Genomic DNA, 17,387 nt, shown 5'->3' with positions numbered 1-17,387 from the left:
TTATTTGATTAGTACGTGCCATTGTGCATTGTAGCATTGTGATTTTATGCATACTATATTTATTAACATTAATATAATATTTTTATTATTCCTCTGCTTGCTTATAATCTATTTTAAAAGCTGTTTTATTTTGTTTTTGTTATTATTATTTATTTTTTAGGGGGACTTATGAAACATATGTCCAGGAACTATAGATGAAAAATATAGATTTTTGGTTAATTCTGGCACATTTACAGCACTGAATGTGCAGTTTCCCTGTTAAAAAGACCAATAAATAAATGAATTAAAATAAATCAAAGCTAGTCTACATAAAAAACAAATGAGAATTGTATAGCAACATGAAAAAATAATGTATTTTAAATATATTTATTAGTATTATCATGGTAGTAGGGCTGCAACTGACGATTATTTTCATTATCAATTAATCTGTTGATTATTTTCTTGATTAATTGTGTAGTCTATAATATGATTTAATATGAAATAAAACTTTATATGATATAAAACAGAAAAAAGCAGGTCATTTTCACATTTGAGAGGCTGCAAACAGCATTTTCTGACATTTTTGCATGGAAAAATTACTGATTAATCGATTGATTTCTCTGTTGATCGACTAATCGATTAGTTGACTAATCGTTGCATCTCTAAGTAGCAGACTAGTAGTATTTTTTCTCTGGTAATGTGTACAGTACAGTTTAATTTGAAGAGTCCTGAAGGAAGTTGTGTTGTGTCTGTATTGCTGCTGTTTTGATGGTGGTCTCCAGCTGCAGCAGCTGTGAGCCCTGCCCAGTTTCTGTCATTACCAGCTTGCTGTCAGGGAACCAGCATGTAGTTTTATAGCTACTGTACCTCCAGTCTGCAGTGATCCAACATGTGAACCTGTGGACATGATGAAAAAGACCCATAGAGCTGCTGATTTGGGGATCTTATTTGATTTTTTAACAAACACTAAGCTGATATGAAACGCATGGATTATGGATCTGATATGGATACGTTGCCAAATCCTACTTTTTCTAAGTGTTTGTGTTAATTCATCACAGCCTGATGGCGACGAGGCTTCTTGTGATGGAGCTTTTGATATTTATTTTGTCTTAGACAGGTGAGTAAAATACAGATTATGTCTGTCTGTCTGCATGCATGTGTTTGCTTGAATTGGAGCCAACAGGGACAGATATTAATGCATTATGTGTTATTACTTTCTTACTGTTATAAGTGCAGAGACAGTCAGTCCTCTCCATGTATGGTTGTGTTTAGTTTTCCATGTTCCTCTGCTGCTTCCCTGCAGGTTAGACAGAGTCTATTTTAATCTTTTCTGTTCAGTGTTTGTTGCTTATACTTGGGAGAAAGTTCACTTTTATCGCCTCCAGAGTTCCTCTCAGTCTATTATGTGGCTGTTAAGTATGAACAAAGTCCTTAACAACATAATACATGATCAGTTCTCTGTTTATTCTATGCAACAACAGAATAAACTGACCCAATACCCATGCTGCAGCATCACAACTTGAATGATCATTAATGAATGCAGCTTATACAGATAAATATAAGCTATACAAATGGTTTAATTGATTGTGTTTATACACCTGTGTTGTCTTCATGGCTGGGCATGCTTGGTGTTAAATCTTGTGTTGGGACATATTTGATACTTAAATGTTTAAGTGAGTGTGATTTATCACCCTGTTTGCTGCCTGTTTTTGCAGGTCAGGCAGCGTGTTTGGACACTGGGATGAGATCTATGGATTTGTGGAGCAGCTCACCAACAGGTTTGTCAGGTAAGTGAAGTGGCAGCTGTTGTATCCCTCTGTCTTCTCTCCTATGCCCTTCTTTTCCTCTCACCACCTCCTCAGATTTTAGAGATATTTATTTATACTATAAATAGCCTCAGAAAATATGGAATAATACAAAACTTTATATAGCACAGTCCAAAACCAAGTGTAAAACTGCTCCACAGGCAAGCAAGGCATATTAAATTTACCACAGTCAGATATAAACGAATGAAAAAAAGACTTTTTTAAACACGGAGGAGTCTTTATAGGTCTTTAAATTATAGTACAAACAGAACTAGTGAGTAAAAAAGTAGGCCATGACTATTTCGGGCAGCAGGCATCATAATACAAGGCAACCAACTGCTCCAAAACCCCTCTGTGTAACGGGGCAGAGGGTGTGTTAGTGTGATATCTTTAGGTTTAATAACGGGTTGCTAAATATGAGAGCGAAAACTTCCAGCCAGATGTGGAAGTTGGTGCTAACCACAACAGACAAGTCCTGTACCCCTTCACAGCCTGGGAGGGGAGAGCGAGGAAGTAACAGTGACGAAGTTATTGGGTTCATAAGTGAGTGAGCAAGGCACTGAGATTGTCCCATGTTGAATGAGATGAAATGCTGCTTGATGAATTGTAATGTTAATTTCCTGGTTTGTAAATTTATGTCATGTCATGTTATGCGACACATCTGCTTTGTCATGTTACACTTAGCTATGTAAAGTAAAGTCACATTGCTGTGTTTTGCTGTTACATTACAATAAGCTTCAATATCACATTAGAAAGTCATATAATGTCATGTCATGTTCTGTTACAGGGTTGTTTTTATAAATCATATGTCATGTTGTGTCATGTATTATTGTGGCAAGCTTGGGTTTGTCATGTCGTATAATGTTATTAGATCAGATTCAACTTTATTGTCATTGCACGCATTAAGTACAATGACAGCAAAATACAGGTCATAACAGCTAAAGTGCATATAGAGATATGTACAGATTAACTTCAAAGCCTCGGGAGACGGGTTGTGTCGTACCATATTGGAGCACCTTGCCAAAAAGGAACGTTATTATCAGGGCTGTGAATCGATTACAATATTTAACCATGATTAATTGCATGATTGTCCATAGTTAATCGCAAATTAATCGCACATTTTTTATCTGTTCAAAATGTACCTTAAAGAGAGATTTGTCAAATATTTAATACTCTTATCAACATGGGGGCAAATATGCTTGCTTTATGCAAATGTATGTATGTATTTATTACTGGAAATCAATCAAAACAACACAAAACCATGACATATATTGTCCAGAAACCCTCACAGGTACTGCATTTAGCATAGAAAATATGCTCAAATCATAACATGGCAAGCTCAAGCTCAACAGGCAACATCAGCTGTCAGTGTGTCAGTGTGCTGACTTGACTATGACTTGCCCCAAACTGCATGTGATTATCATAAAGTGGACATGTCTGTAATGGGGAGACTTGTGGGTACCCATAGAACTCATTTTTATTCACATATCTTGAGGTCAGAGGTCAAGGGACCCCTTTGAAAATGGTCATGCCATTTTCTTCTCTCCAAAATGTAGCCTATGTTTGGAGCTTTATTTATCCTCCTTTGTGACAAGCTAGTGTGACATGGTTGATACAAATGCATTCCTTAGATTTTCTAGTTTCATACAATGCCAGTATCTTCACTATAGCTTTAAAACTAAACAACCTAAAAAAGTTGCGTTGACGCGTTAAAGAAATTAGTGCCTTTTCACGTTATTATCGCATTAACTTTGACAGCCCTAGTTATTATGTAATGTCTTTTTATGTCATGTTTTGTTTCAGTACATTATACATCATTTATTATTATCTTATTTCATGTAGTCCTGTTGCTATTGATGTTTACATCCCACAAGAAATAGTTTTTCTGTCCAAGCAAAATCAAATTAATACCTAATAAAAGCACTACCGGGAATCCTTTTTAATGTTTATAAACCTAGTTTTGTATTTAATGGGCTTTTGTACTGCAGATAAGATTCACAAGCTTCCTGTCTGTGTGTGTTTCAGTCCCAGGATGAGGGTTTCCTACATCGTCTTTTCAGCCAGAGCAGTTGTAATTCTGCCACTAACCGGAGACAGGTACCAGCTTCACTTTTGAAAACTTCCTTCTTCTCTTTCTTTCCTTCTCTGCCTCACTCCCTAACCCATCTTCCTCCTCCTCTTCCTCACTGAAACACAACACGACACTGATAACCAGATCACACAGAAACTGAGCTCTTATCAGTCTTTATTTAAACTGTGTCGTCCCGTGTTTTGTGATGTGGCTGCGCAGGTCTAAGATAGACGAGGGTTTGGAGAAGCTGAGCCAGATCAAACCTGCTGGTGAAACTTACATGCACGAAGGCATGAAAGCAGTACGTACGCTCATCTGATCCATATTCCAAACACAGATGGTCACTTTATTGTTTTAATGTAAAACTGCCACTCTTAATTTAACACTATCAACATACTAAATGTGCAAAATAGAGTGTAAAATCTACTCTAAAACACTTCTCTGGGCTACGTGCCTTGTATATTTTGCTCCATGCTGTCATTCTGCACACTGTCAAATTCTTATAGCTAAAAAAATAAAGTAGATGATATGTTATCAGATATGTCAAGCAGCTCCAATGGGGTCTGGCAACAGAAAAGTGCTTCAGCGATCCAAAACATACAACAGTAAAAGTGTCATTATCATTTTAGAGCAACACAGTATGTGTGTGAGCTGCACTGAGTCTGTGTCAACTTTCACTCTCCAGGTGTCGGAGCAGATGAAGACTCAAACTTCGCCGTCGTCCAGCATCATCATCGCTCTGACTGATGGCAAGCTGGAGGTCTTCCCCTATGAACTGACTGTACAGGAGGTATTATTAAACACCCACACATTTTACCAAAGATAATTCCAATGGTTTATTGTTTTGTTCTTGGTATTTTTACGATGTTTGCATTTGCTTCGTTTTCTTTTCGTTGTTTTTTTTTATCTTGTGTTGCAATCGAAATCAAGGATGTTTGAGGAGACACACTGACACATGCTTCTCAAAGCCTCTCTGTTGTTTTACTGAGTTAAAACACTCTAATAACAGTTTTAAGGATATGCGTGTACCATGTTGCATGATTGTATCAAATGAACCAGTTGTTTCTTGGTGGAAGCAAAACATGTATCACTCTAAAACCAGCGGTGGAAAGTAACGAAGTACATTTGATCAAGTACTGTACTTAATTTTGAGGTAATTCCATTTTATGCTACTTTATACTTTATACTCCACTACATTTTGGAAGCAAGTATTGTACTTTTTACTCCACTACTTTTATTTGATAACTTAAGTTACGTAACAGATTCTGATTATCAATACAAAATATTAGAGCTTATAGTCGATTAATCGATTTGTCAATCAACAGAAAAATAATTGGCAACTATAGTATTTTGACAATCAATTAATCATTTCAGTAGCCTCGGCTCTGTGAAGTTGTGATGGCCATTTTCTGACAATTTTTTGACGTTTCTTAGACTAAACATTAATCAATTAATTGAAAAAAATGATCGGCAGATTAATCGAGTATGAAAATAATCGGTAGCTGCAGCCCTACAAAATAAAAAATAAATGAATAAGTTATGATATATTATTATAGGTCAAGCTATCCATATGACACATATAAATAATGTATATAAAAATATAAGAAATATATATATAAAGAATTCAAATTAACCCCATGTCTACCTGCTGTAACATTAAAGTGATGAACACAATAATGCATCAATAATTGTAATACAATAATATCTATATTATTCTGCATAATGTCTAACTATTGTACGTTTACTTACTTACAATTTTGAATGCAGGACTTTTACTTGTAACAAAGTATTTCTACACTGTAGTATTACTACTTTTACTAAAGTAAAAGATCTAAGTACTTCTTACTTGACTCAGACCTTCACTCTTTGTGTTATGCGTCCCAGGCTGACAGAGCCAGAGGCTTTGGAGCCAGAGTGTACTGCGTCGGGGTCATGGACTTTGACCACAAACAGGTAGGAGGACTTTCATTCGTCGGACTGCCGTGCAACTCTGTGAGAAAGAACACTTCTCTCTGTTCCTGACACTGTTGGTTGTGTAAACACTGAGCTTGTATTTGTCTTTCGATGTGTGTGTGTCAGCATGTGTTAGGTTGTGGTCTGATCTTCTATAGACTTGTTGTTTCTGGCCCAGATTTATTAACACACCTTGACCTCGTTGCTCAGTCGGTTTGAGTTCAACTGGAACCTCCTGAGGAGAGAAAAACAGCAAGCAGCTGGCAGGGATTTATAGTTAGTTGTTTATGCTGCATTTGGTTTATGTAAAAAAAAAAAACATGGAATAATTTTTGTAACACAGCATGTTTTGAGTTTTCATAGCCTCGGAGAGACTTTGATTTCTTCCTGTGCAGGTATCAGGTTATTGAAAGGGAGCATTGTGTTCAGAACAAACCGTGTTTGTGTGTCCTCAAAAGGTGTTTTTCATGCTGAATAAGAATGAGCTCAAATGGCTTCTGCTGACTGTGTTGACTGTAAGAAATACAAAGTGAAAAAAAGAATAAAATATTATCCTATAAAACGGCTACATGATTAAGAACCATTGGTCTGCAACAGTCAACATCAGGTCATAAGTTAAACGTAATAAGATTTGCAGTGCAAAGAAAAAACTATTATTACGTTTGTTGAGAAATATGACTCAATATCATTCATTTAAAGTGGCATCTATTGCTGCTCAGCCCCCACCCTGAATCATTCCTTAACTACATTATAATGACAGTATTGACCCGTATAATAAGTATTAATAAGCCTGTCAGAAAGGCTTTAAAATTACATAACTTCTAAGGTCTAAGGTTCATAAGGTCTACGGGGTGCAAGCATTCTTCTGCCCGGTTACTGCCCGGTTACTGCCGGAGTGTACTCTGCGGTCTGAGCAGGAAGTAATTACATCACTCTCTAATTAAATAATGCCAGGCTTCCTGTTCTGCTGTCATTAAAGCAGGAGATGAAAGCTGGGGCCAGCTGTCCAGAGCTTTCGTCTCCTAGAAACCGACTTTTCCCTCCCTAAACGCTTCCGAAGCACTGAACCGAAACGACCAGAAGACCTCCCAGAGAGGCAGCAAGAAATGAACACTGAAATGTAAAGTTGTTCATAGATGAGATGAGAAGTGTTTTTTCATTTTTGTCTCAGCTTGCTGATATAGCAGACGGCACAGAGCAAGTCTTCCCGGTGCTGACCGGGTTTCACGCCCTCAAAGACATCGTCAACTCGGTGAGATCACGTACACATAACAGTGCACTAAAAAACAATTCAGCGGCACACTGTGTGAGACTTAACAATCTTAGCTGTTACCGTCATCTGTATCTCCACACAGATCCTGAAGCAGACGTGCGCAGACGTATTCACAATAGAGCCGTCGAGTGTTTGTGTGAATGGTAAGTTAGTTTGTTGCATCTGCAATGTTTTGAGTATAATAATGCAGAAAAGAATATGGTGTGTATGCAGGGTTTTTTTGCGTCTCTAGTGATGGAAATGTTAGATTGTCACGGTCCCCACAGGATGGAGCCTAATGACTTTGGTGCTCTCCTAACTTCCTTTTAGCGTCACTATGAGGTTCATGTTTGTGGTTTTAAGCAGTTGGAGATTTGTTGGTTAGGGTTATAGGCATTGACCTTGGATGGTTAAGGGTGAGGTAAGTCGTCGGGCATCGAGTCTCGCGAGAGTTCTTGCAGGTTTTCTCAATTTGTGGGTTACCTTCTAGACACAACCCCACATCATCAATCAACACACACACCCATGTACACTTCTCAAAGGACACCTTAACCATAACTGTAGTCATGTCTCCCCTAAAATATTTTGTTGCTTGGTCTGGGAGTGTATTTTCAGCAGCACAGATGCTACTGAATGATCATAGGAATATTATAGGAATACTACAGGCCAGCAGTCTCTATGATCTTCTCGCTCTTCCACGACGACACATTGCGTCTAGTCACTTTGATCATGAAGGTGACACTACTTTGTAGAGTATATAGGCTAAAATATAGTGTAGAATTGAGTATTTATAGTATAGTTTCGAGAATATTATAGATCCAAGACGAAACTGACAGAGGGGCGGGACTAAGAGGCAATTACAAATTTGTCTGCTACTTCAGCACTACGGACAGCGCCATGGATTTTATGTACAGTTAGGCTACTGAGATCTCAGAGCCATGGCCGGGGCCATCGATTCTAGGGCGGCCCCCTCTTAGTCGATTCAGGTTGTTTTTTTCCTTTTTTAATGCTTTTTTCATGATGAATGAATTCTTTTCTTTGTGGAGAAACTCAGTTTTTCAGACCCGTTGATTAAATCAACTAATGGATTAGTCGACAAAATCATATAAGTGTTACTCAAATAAGAATTTCTTTGTTCGAGGTCAGCCCTAATAGATTATAAATTGCACAAACATCAGTCAGATAAAGGATCAGTGAGTCAGGGCAGACTAGATTAATGGAGAGGGGGGATGGCAAGTTAATAAAGGACAAGCATTTTGGTCATTTTGATAACAAGGGGGATGGCATCCCCCCTCAAATCGCCTACTGGTTTTAAGTGAAATGTCTCAATAGCTATTGGATGGATTGCTTTGAAATTTGATATTAATTTGCTTAATCAATATTAGCTGTTTAATAATTGTTGTTTCTATTTGCTGCAATTTCAAGAGGACATGTTATGCTTATTTTCAGATGCATACTTGAGTTATTTTGGGTTTCTACTAGGACGTTTACATGCTTTAATGTTAAAAAAAAAACATTTTATTTTTGTCAAACCAGCTGTGCTGCATCACCTCTTTTCACCTTCTGTCTGAAACGCTCCCAAAAAGTGATGTGTTGTGATTGGTCAACTGAACCAAACTCTTCGGACTTTGGTCCAGCTCCGCTCTAACTAGCTTTGTTTGAGGGTGTGCGAGACTAGCTGCTAGGCAGGTATTATGCAAATGTGTTACTTGGTGACATCACCACGTTACAGAAGAAAAGGCGGGACTTCAAGCAAGGTGTTTCAGATAGTTCAGAGAACAGTGTTTCTGTGGGAGAAAGTAACTCCCTTTGGCGTGGACTTTGGGCTTTGTAACTTTGCAGACCCTTTACATGTACTAAACAAAAAAAAAATGTAACACATGAAAGGAAAGGCAAAAAGCACAAAAGCACAATAGGTCCTATGTAGTTCTGTTTCACAGTAGTGTAATGTGTGTGTGTGATGTTCCTCAGAGTCTTTCAGCGTGGTGCTGAGGGGCAGTGGCTTCAGTGGATCCAGGAGGACAGACAACATACTCTGCACCCTCACTGTCAATGAAAAAACATACGGTCAGTAAATGCCTCACACTCAACACACTCATGACTTACACAGGATGCAGTTATTGCAACCCTGGTGGTATGAAGCAAATTTATGAGTTTACTTACCAATGATACTAAAGTGTGTGCTGCAAAACACTTTGAGATAACATCATTTATAAAGTGAAATGCGATACGATTTGCAGATGTCTGCGCTGCAGTGGAAAGTCAGAGTCATGACGTCCAGAGATAAACAGTGGCTGCTTTTTACTAGAGAACAGAGGAGACATTATAAGACTGAGCAGAGGGAGAGAGAGAACATGTTCTCTATGTCTCATTAGTCTATAAACAGATCGGTGTCCTCTTAATGTCCCTGGGAGGACGTGAAGGGGTATTATATGACCGTGTCCTTTCTTCTTCTAACCAGCTTGTTTTTATCTGTTTTGCTAGAATTTCTTTCATTCTCTTGTTGCTTTGAATTTTTATTCTGGCTGTGACGTGCCTATGTAATATTTCCTATGAGGGAAAAATAAAAGAATGTGAATATATATTTCAGTTAGAATAGTACTGGAGGTAGTATGGCATTGAAAATTATCAAAATTTAAAGGTATAATATGCAAGAATTTCCTAAAAAAAACAATGTATAGATTGATACAAAAAGAATCCCTCTCAATCATCACTTATGACCCACTAGAAGTGTGTGGTGGTGTCTGTATCTACCTGTATTTTGTCTTTTCTTATTATTTTGCTGTGTTCTTCTGGACGTCAGAGTCTTTGGGCCCCACGTGGTGGTGTGATCCCCAGCCAATAACATCATGCAGGGTGTGCAGCCCGTTCAGATTGTCAAATACCGCCACTTTGTCACGTCCCTCGGGGTCTGATACTGAGGCACAAGTCCCTGTTTAGCTCTGTCTGATACGAAACGGTCGTATTCCATGGACGAGAATGGGTTGTGTGGTTTTAAGTGCATGTGCTCCAGTGTTCCCATTGCTCCTATGTCTCTCCTCTGCTGTGTGCAGAGCGCTGCCGTGATCGATGTGTCTGATTGAGTTTGACCGTGCATTATACACACACAGGAAATGTAGCCTAACATCATGACAGTGAGATACATAGCATCTCTTCTCTCTGCTAATTTGCAGTGTGTAAAAATAGATGATGAACCAACGCTATCACTATACACTCATCTACGAATGATTGTCTTTCAGGAATTTAAACGCCATTAGCAGCGTTTCTATTGGAGAGTCAGTGTGCACAAAGAGGCCAATTTGTCTTGCAAGCCAAAGTGATGTGTTTCAACCAGTTCAATTTACAACTAAACTTTTGGGTATTTTTAATTTTTTGGCATGTTTTTAGGAGAACATCCTTTCTTTATAGGCAGTAACACTTCTCACAGTTTGTCTGTCTCTTGTTTCTTCTCAGACCAGAAGCCACAAGTAGTTCGAGACGGCTATCTGCTGTGTCCAGCTCCCGTTCTGCAAGAGGTCGGACAGTAAGTCAAGACACACACACACACACACATATAAGTGTTCCTAACTATGTCAAACTGTAAGCAAGCTGCAAGTTAAAAAACTAACTGAGCTTGATGTCAGCACCAGGTTTCTTCCTAAAGGCAAAAAAAGCTCAACTGTAATTAAAAATGAAATCACAATTATGCTATTGTATAGTCACAATATAGCATTCTGGCCATTGTTATTTAAAGTTAATGGTGTATTATAGTTGCAGTTACTGAGAAACCACACTTGTGTTTGAACACTGTAAATAGTAACTGAAGCTTTCATTACGCATTGTCTGTGCTTGTTTTTCTCTCTGTCTGCTTTCTTTGTTGCACAGCAAAACCCTTGTGAATAAAATTAGGTTTCACCAAATGCTCATCATCAGCCTTTTTCTCTCACCGTCGAGCCAATACTGAGCCCGTGTTTACCTTAAATAGCAAAACGACATGATGTTATGTGAAAGAAAAATCCAGTTTTGGAAAGCAATTCGGCATGACATCATTTTATAACATCACTACCTTGGCATTTCTCTGACAACACCAGATCGATCCAACACTAATGTGAGGCAACGTTTCACATGAATAATAAATGCCTCCTTTGCAATACTGTAAAGGGATGTTGAATGAGGTTGTCAAAATTAGATTTGCACATGTAGGTTTATAACTAAAATCATAATAACACACATACTGGATAATTTATACAAAAGTCTGTATATAAAACTATTTTAAAAGATACGTTCTTTGCTAGTTAATAGGCCACATGCTGTTTAAACGGTATATCCGCACAGTTGCAGATAAAGATCAAGTGATATTATTAGTATTATACTATTTGTAGGATTAGATTCAAGTGGTGGCTGCGTAGGATTGTTTCTGACTCGAGTGATCCAAACATTTCCAATAACTCCAGAGCGTTGTAAAGTCCATAAGCCAACACATATTGAAAAAAAGATAGATGTAATCATTTCCAAAATTCACAACATGTTTTCATCCGACAAAACATTCTGCTTCAATCCATATTTGTTGGCATTTAGCCTTCCAAAAACAACCTAATGTATCAGATTCAATCAACATTTGGCAACCTATTCATACTCATAACACTAGGCCTGTGCAAAATGCAGCAGGTTGAAATTAGAAACCAGAAATCTGTCGTGTATGTGTAATGGAGAGAGAAACAAGAACAATGTTTACAGTAGAGCTATCAGCACCTCAAAGTGCTGGATGAACTGAAGCCAGCCCGACCAGAATATCTCTGTGGCATTTAGACAGCGAGCCAAAGCTGATTTAACTTCACCCACTTCAAACAGCGCTTTCTCTCCCCCTCCATCTGTCCCCAATCGCCTCTCACTTTCCATCATGGCTCACCCACTCTGTAGCACTCCCTCCTCGCTGAAACACTCGAGCATACTTTTATAATTTCTCAGGGACAAAGCTGAGACAATCTCTGTTGAATCCAACCCTTAAAAGGAACCAAACAATATTTAACTGCAAACTATAAAGGCAAACAAGGAAATCTGGCCAAAAATTGATAAGAATGTGAATGGAAATGACTTCCTTTTTCAGTGAGTCAATGTTCTTGGCACTAATGGTGTTGGAAGGTCAACAGGGAAACTGACAAGGTTACCAAGAAACATAGCTTTATGGCAGTGCTTCTCAAATATTGCTGTTAACCCTTTATTATCAATAAATCAATACAACTTAAAGGTGCAGTGTGTAGGATCAGGCGAAACACAACTGAAACTTCTCCTGTGTGCCAAACGTGTAGGAGAACTACAGTGGGCGACGCAAAAGCGCAAACTTATAAATATTATATTCAATTTCTGCCAATAAATCCCACTAAATGCTACGCGCTGCTCCTTTAATATTTTACCACCATAAATGCACACATGCATCCTCTCACCATGGTCCTCTGTATTTTCCACCACACTGACGGCTAAGGGAACATCACATGTAGCTGTTAATAGGTGTGCAAGAAGTGTTTCTTCTTCTGGTGTTGTTTTCAGTGATTCTGTGTAACACTTGCAGATCAATGGAAGTGCTGGTCAGCCTGAACAACGGAAAATCCTACATCTCCAGTCCCATCACCATCTATGCTACGACATGTGTGAGTATCAGTCACATAGTACCAAAAAAACACCTTTCAATATAGGCAATTCTGCAGCTTGTCCAGTGAGCTACCTCCAGTTCTGAGAAGGGAAGCCAATGCTGAAGTGCCTTAAACTTGCATTCTTTCTAATAGCCAGCAGGGGGCGACTCCTCTGGTTGCAAAAACAAATCTGATTGTATAGAAATCTATGAGAAAATGAGCCTATACTTCTCACTTGATTTATTCCCTCAGTAAACATTGTAAACATGAGTTTATGTTCTCAATCACTAGTTTCAAGTCTTCTTCAATACAGCATGATTGTTATTTAGTAAATTATTACCCCATTTAGAGTCCAATAGACCATAAAGCATGGTATGCTTTAGGGTGTGGCTACCTTGTGATTGACAGGTCGCTACCACAGCGTTTTCCGGTCTGGGAGTTGTCCGTGTTTTCGTCTTACAACTTTAACCCTTTCACAGTGTGTTTTCAGTTCATGAAAGTTAATGTTTTGCTCATCCAAAAATGTCTTGTTCGACGGTTGTACGTAGCTCCACCCTCTCGTGTCACCTCTGGTTGCAAAATAACAAGATAGCTATGGCCAAAAACAAAGATGGTGACGGCCAAAATACCAAACTCGAGGCTTCGAAACGTCAGTCCGCAAACCGATGAGTGATGTCACGGTGACTACGTCCACTTCTTATATACAGTCTATGGTTATAACTAAATAGGAAAGCATGCCTCTTTAAAAACATAAGATAATACACAAACACATCTCCAGGTGCATGGTGTAATGGGTGTGGCTGATCAGTGTGTGTTCATTGCAGTCAGATGGGACCTGGGCGCTCTGGTTGCTGTTGGCTCTGCTGCTGTTACTGGCTCTGGCTTTATTCTGGTGGTTCTGGCCTCTCTGCTGCACTGTGGTGAGTTTACAGTCCATGAATGCACGTGTATATCTCCAATTCAAGCCTCGTGGAAGCATAAACCATAATTTTGTGCTATTGTTGTATTTATGGAAGTAGCCCACACGTTTAAGTGTTGCAATTTGGCCTGGGTTCCTCGTAGTAACACTTCTATTTATCTTTGTCCATAGACAATGTAAAGTTTATTATTATTACTTTTTCTTATTGTTTCTTACAGGTGATCAGAGACCCACCCCCGTCTCGGCCACCTCCTCCACCTCCTGTCATTGTGAGTAGACCGCAGACTGTCGAAAAACACATTTGTCGTACATCACCAGCAGGTTTCTGATGGGACATTTTGAGCCCGAAGTCTGGGTTTTATTAAATTACGAACATATTTCCTCATGAAAAGCAACCTTGTGTGAAGCAGAATTTAACCCAAATCAAAGATCTTTACATGCAAAAAAAGCATTGTTTGTTAAGTGGTTTAGGTTCATGTTTTATTGCTCACTACATGATGATTTGAGGGCTACACATTTTAGTAAAATGTCCAGCATTTCCGAGGTTGGATAAGGGAATCTTTTTTGTGCTAAATCAAATTTGTAGAGGAGACAAAGTGTCACTGCTGCAACTGTATTTTCAACGTCTTATAAGTCCATGCGAGCTTGGCACTTACGTATAATGCATGAATGCAATAACTATCTAATGAACCGCAGCTGTGTCTGATAGGCTACAGCACCTGTCAATCAAGCAAACACGCTTCTAAACACGCCTCTCTGTAAAGCTTGAGTCTCTTTTTAACAAAACAAGATCTTTTTAATTGCCACCCGAAAAGAAATAGTGAAATTAGCTATTTAGAAAAGTATCCTTTTAAGATAGAAAAAGCTGAATAGATCTCTATGGTGCTTGAGACTTTGTGGTGGCAGCATCTACTGACTGTTCTTGGTACTACATCACACAAATTTGCCATTTTAGCTAACTCTGGCATATTTTCAGAAATGTTATTAATATGCACTGTCCCCTGTCAAATAAAGTAATAAACTAGACTTAACTTGAGCATTGGCTTCAGCTTTCAGCCAGAGTGGTTTCTGTTCTGTGTTGACTCATTTAAAAAATGTTAGTCACAGCATTAAATCATAATCATATTAAGTATGACTTGGCCTTAAAATGTAGATCATCATTTCAATTTGGGATAGTAACAGTGTAAAATTCAGTGTTATCATTTTAAAGGTGCACAATAGTCAGGTCTAACTTTTTCCTCACTCTAAAGTAATTTTTTCAATTTACTTTTGTTGTTTTCAAGGAGCCAGAAGAAGCTCTTTCACCCAAACACAGGTGGCCTACAGTGGACGCTTCATACTATGGAGGCAGAGGTCCTGGAGGAATCCAACGCATGGAGGTAAATAGACAATAATTATATCAAATATCCATACTGTTTCACATTGATTCTGTTTCTTTTGGTGTGTTTTTACCAACATTCATCTTTTGTCCCCATGGTCTGTAGGTGCGTTGGGGGCAGAGTGGGTCCACAGAGGAAGGGTCACGGCTAACGAAAGCCAAAAATGCTGTGGTCACCATGCCGGAGGGAGCGGATGAACCCATGGTGCCCCGACCCCCGCCACGACCTCCTCCGGTCTACAACCCCCCGCCACAGTCCAAATGGTACACTCCTATCAAGGTGAGACAATAACCTTGTTAATCACCAGTCACATTAAAGGCTCCTTACGTATTTACCGCTTATATATCCGATTCTATTTATCTTCTGTTTTTCACCTGATTTGACTGATTTGACTTCCAGGGGCGTTTTGATGCATTGCGGGCATTAATGAGGAGACAGTATGACAGAGTGGCGATCATGAGGCCGACATCTCAGGACAAGGTAAGAGACATCTGCAGGATTTCCCTCCAAAACAATGAAAGAAAACATCACTGCTTATTCATTTAGAATGCTTTGATCATCATTTCCTCCTGCTGGACTGTCTGCAGTCACCAAGGAATAATTATGTTTTTGCCATAAAGTGTCGCCAGTTTATTTAATTAGAAAATCAATCCAGCCTCTTGACTCCGCAGTGATTTGATTAGATAATAACAGGAAATAATACAGCCCAATCTCCCCCCTCTAATTATGTACCCAACACACAAATCAGTCTCAGTAAATAACAGTTTAAATGTCAATGCTTGACAGCTTGAATAGGCTACAGGCGCTCCAGTGTTTTAGTGTTTCTTACAATATTCACTGATCTGATTTTGATGATTTATCCCCATATATTGTCCCTCTGTGTGAGCTGTTCTAGTGATTGAACTGATGGGAGTGCTCTAATACAAGCCAGCATTAACTCAAATGTGATATTTCCCATTTTTAGCACCACTAGTCAGATAAATTAACAAACAACATGCATCCCCTCTGGTTTGCTTGTTTTAATGTTGTATCTGGCTCAATTTTAAAGCTGGAGTGAAGATACTGGTATTGTATGAAACTAGAAAATAGCTTTTCATACTAGCTTATCGCAAAGGAGGCTAAATAACGCTACAAACCTACACACAATTTTGGCGAGAAAAAACTGGCATGGCCCTTTTCAAAGGGGTCCCTTGACCTCTGACCTCAAGATATGTGAATGAAAATGGGTTCTATGGGTACCCACGAGTCTCCCCTTTACAGACATGCCTACTTTATGATAATCACATGCAGTTTGGGGCAAGTCATAGTCAAGTCAGCACACTGACACTAACAGCAGTTTGCCATGTTATGATTTGAGTATATGTTTTTATGCTAAATGCAGTACCTGTGAGGGTTTCTGGACAATATTTGTCATTGTTTTGTGTTGTTAATTGATTTCCAATAATACATATAAACATACATTTGCATAAAGCAAGCATAATTGCCCACTCCTATGATGATAAGAAGAAGAAGATGAACATTTTGAACGGATGAAAAATGTGCGATTAATCGCGATTAACTATTTTAATCGATTGACGGCCATAATTGTTTTATAAACAATAAACCTGTTTAAAAACTTAGAATCTGACACTTAACCCTTTTGTGCCCAAAAACTATATTTAGTATGATATGGATAAATGCCACAACATTTATTCTGATTGCTCAAAAGTCTTGAAATTTGGTATGGACATACGTTGCGCATGTATCTAACAGTACAACTTTGAAATTTTTCGATCACATGAAAAATCACACTTTTATTTATAGTCAAAGTCAGGATTTTGGAAAAAATTTGGGAAAAAAACACCAACATTATGTTTATTAAATATTTTCCATATTAAATATTTTGTTTACACTTCATGTGTGCATGTCTTTGATATTCGACTTGTTATGAGTTCTCAGATACTAAATACTTGATTGTCCTCATTGTAGTTTCTGAGATACAGCTCTTTTCTGAGCATACTATATCTAGTCTTCGGGCACATGGGACTACTGTTTGTCTATTAGACTACTCTATATATGAGTCTATTGCAAAAAAACAAGTAGTTCCATGTGCCTAAAGACTAGATATAGTATGATGAAGAAAAACTTCACATTTGTGCTTCCACACTTCCACCAAAGGAAATTTAAAATTTCAGTTGCGGGCACAAATGGGTTCATGTAATAAAACTCATCTGTCTGTCTTCTCCCGTTGTCTCCAGGGCCGCTGCATTAACTTCACCAGAGTTCAGAGTCACTGATGTTTAAACATGAGGATCAAGACTTTTCACTTTATTCCAAAGATTTGGCCAAAGATGACTGGCATGTACACCCACGAGATTATTGTTTGGATTCCATGTGTTTTTGTAAATAAATGTCTTTACTTATATATGTTGCATTTATTA

At 38.4% G+C, this 17,387-nt stretch overlaps 1 protein-coding gene and 1 long non-coding RNA gene across 3 annotated transcripts; one reads left to right on the top strand and one right to left on the bottom strand.

Moving 5' to 3' along the window:
• Positions 1 to 606: 606 nt before the first annotated feature.
• On the bottom strand, positions 607 to 8,211 carry LOC119477916. Its single transcript, XR_005204344.1, has 3 exons — positions 8,142 to 8,211; positions 7,594 to 7,595; positions 607 to 626 (listed from the first exon to the last, which is right to left on the bottom strand). It is a non-coding gene; the product is annotated as an uncharacterized LOC119477916 (long non-coding RNA).
• antxr2b (ANTXR cell adhesion molecule 2b) lies at positions 794 to 17,371 on the top strand. Of its 2 annotated transcripts, XM_037752142.1 has the most exons (17): positions 794 to 1,096; positions 1,695 to 1,766; positions 3,810 to 3,881; positions 4,075 to 4,156; positions 4,541 to 4,645; positions 5,740 to 5,808; positions 6,980 to 7,060; positions 7,164 to 7,224; positions 9,032 to 9,127; positions 10,514 to 10,583; positions 12,609 to 12,687; positions 13,494 to 13,589; positions 13,807 to 13,857; positions 14,872 to 14,967; positions 15,073 to 15,246; positions 15,367 to 15,447; positions 17,205 to 17,371. In XM_037752142.1, exons 1-17 carry the CDS (start codon positions 972 to 974, stop codon positions 17,241 to 17,243), a joined length of 1,449 nt encoding a protein of 482 aa, XP_037608070.1. In that variant the 5' UTR covers positions 794 to 971; the 3' UTR covers positions 17,244 to 17,371. The 2 variants fall into 2 exon arrangements, with proteins under 2 accessions (XP_037608070.1, XP_037608071.1); XM_037752143.1 differs by lacking the exons at positions 794 to 1,096; positions 1,695 to 1,766 and adding an exon at positions 1,823 to 2,327.
• Positions 17,372 to 17,387: the final 16 nt, after the last annotated feature.

Source organism: Sebastes umbrosus, chromosome 19, assembly GCF_015220745.1.
Source record: "Sebastes umbrosus isolate fSebUmb1 chromosome 19, fSebUmb1.pri, whole genome shotgun sequence".
In the NCBI taxonomy this organism is placed as follows: domain Eukaryota; kingdom Metazoa; phylum Chordata; class Actinopteri; order Perciformes; family Sebastidae; genus Sebastes; species Sebastes umbrosus.
The sequence above is the reverse complement of the archived record's forward strand: the minus strand, read 5'-3'. Positions and strand labels throughout refer to the sequence as shown.

Bases quoted from the DNA above. Each gene is read 5' to 3' on its own strand.
- antxr2b (XM_037752142.1), top strand. From the start codon at position 972: ATGGATCTGATATGGATACGTTGCCAAATCCTACTTTTTCTAAGTGTT. The intron at 7,061-7,163 runs GTGAGATCACGT...ATCTCCACACAG, and splicing joins TCAAAGACATCGTCAACTCG to ATCCTGAAGCAGACGTGCGC. The intron at 12,688-13,493 runs GTGAGTATCAGT...TGTTCATTGCAG, and splicing joins CCATCTATGCTACGACATGT to TCAGATGGGACCTGGGCGCT.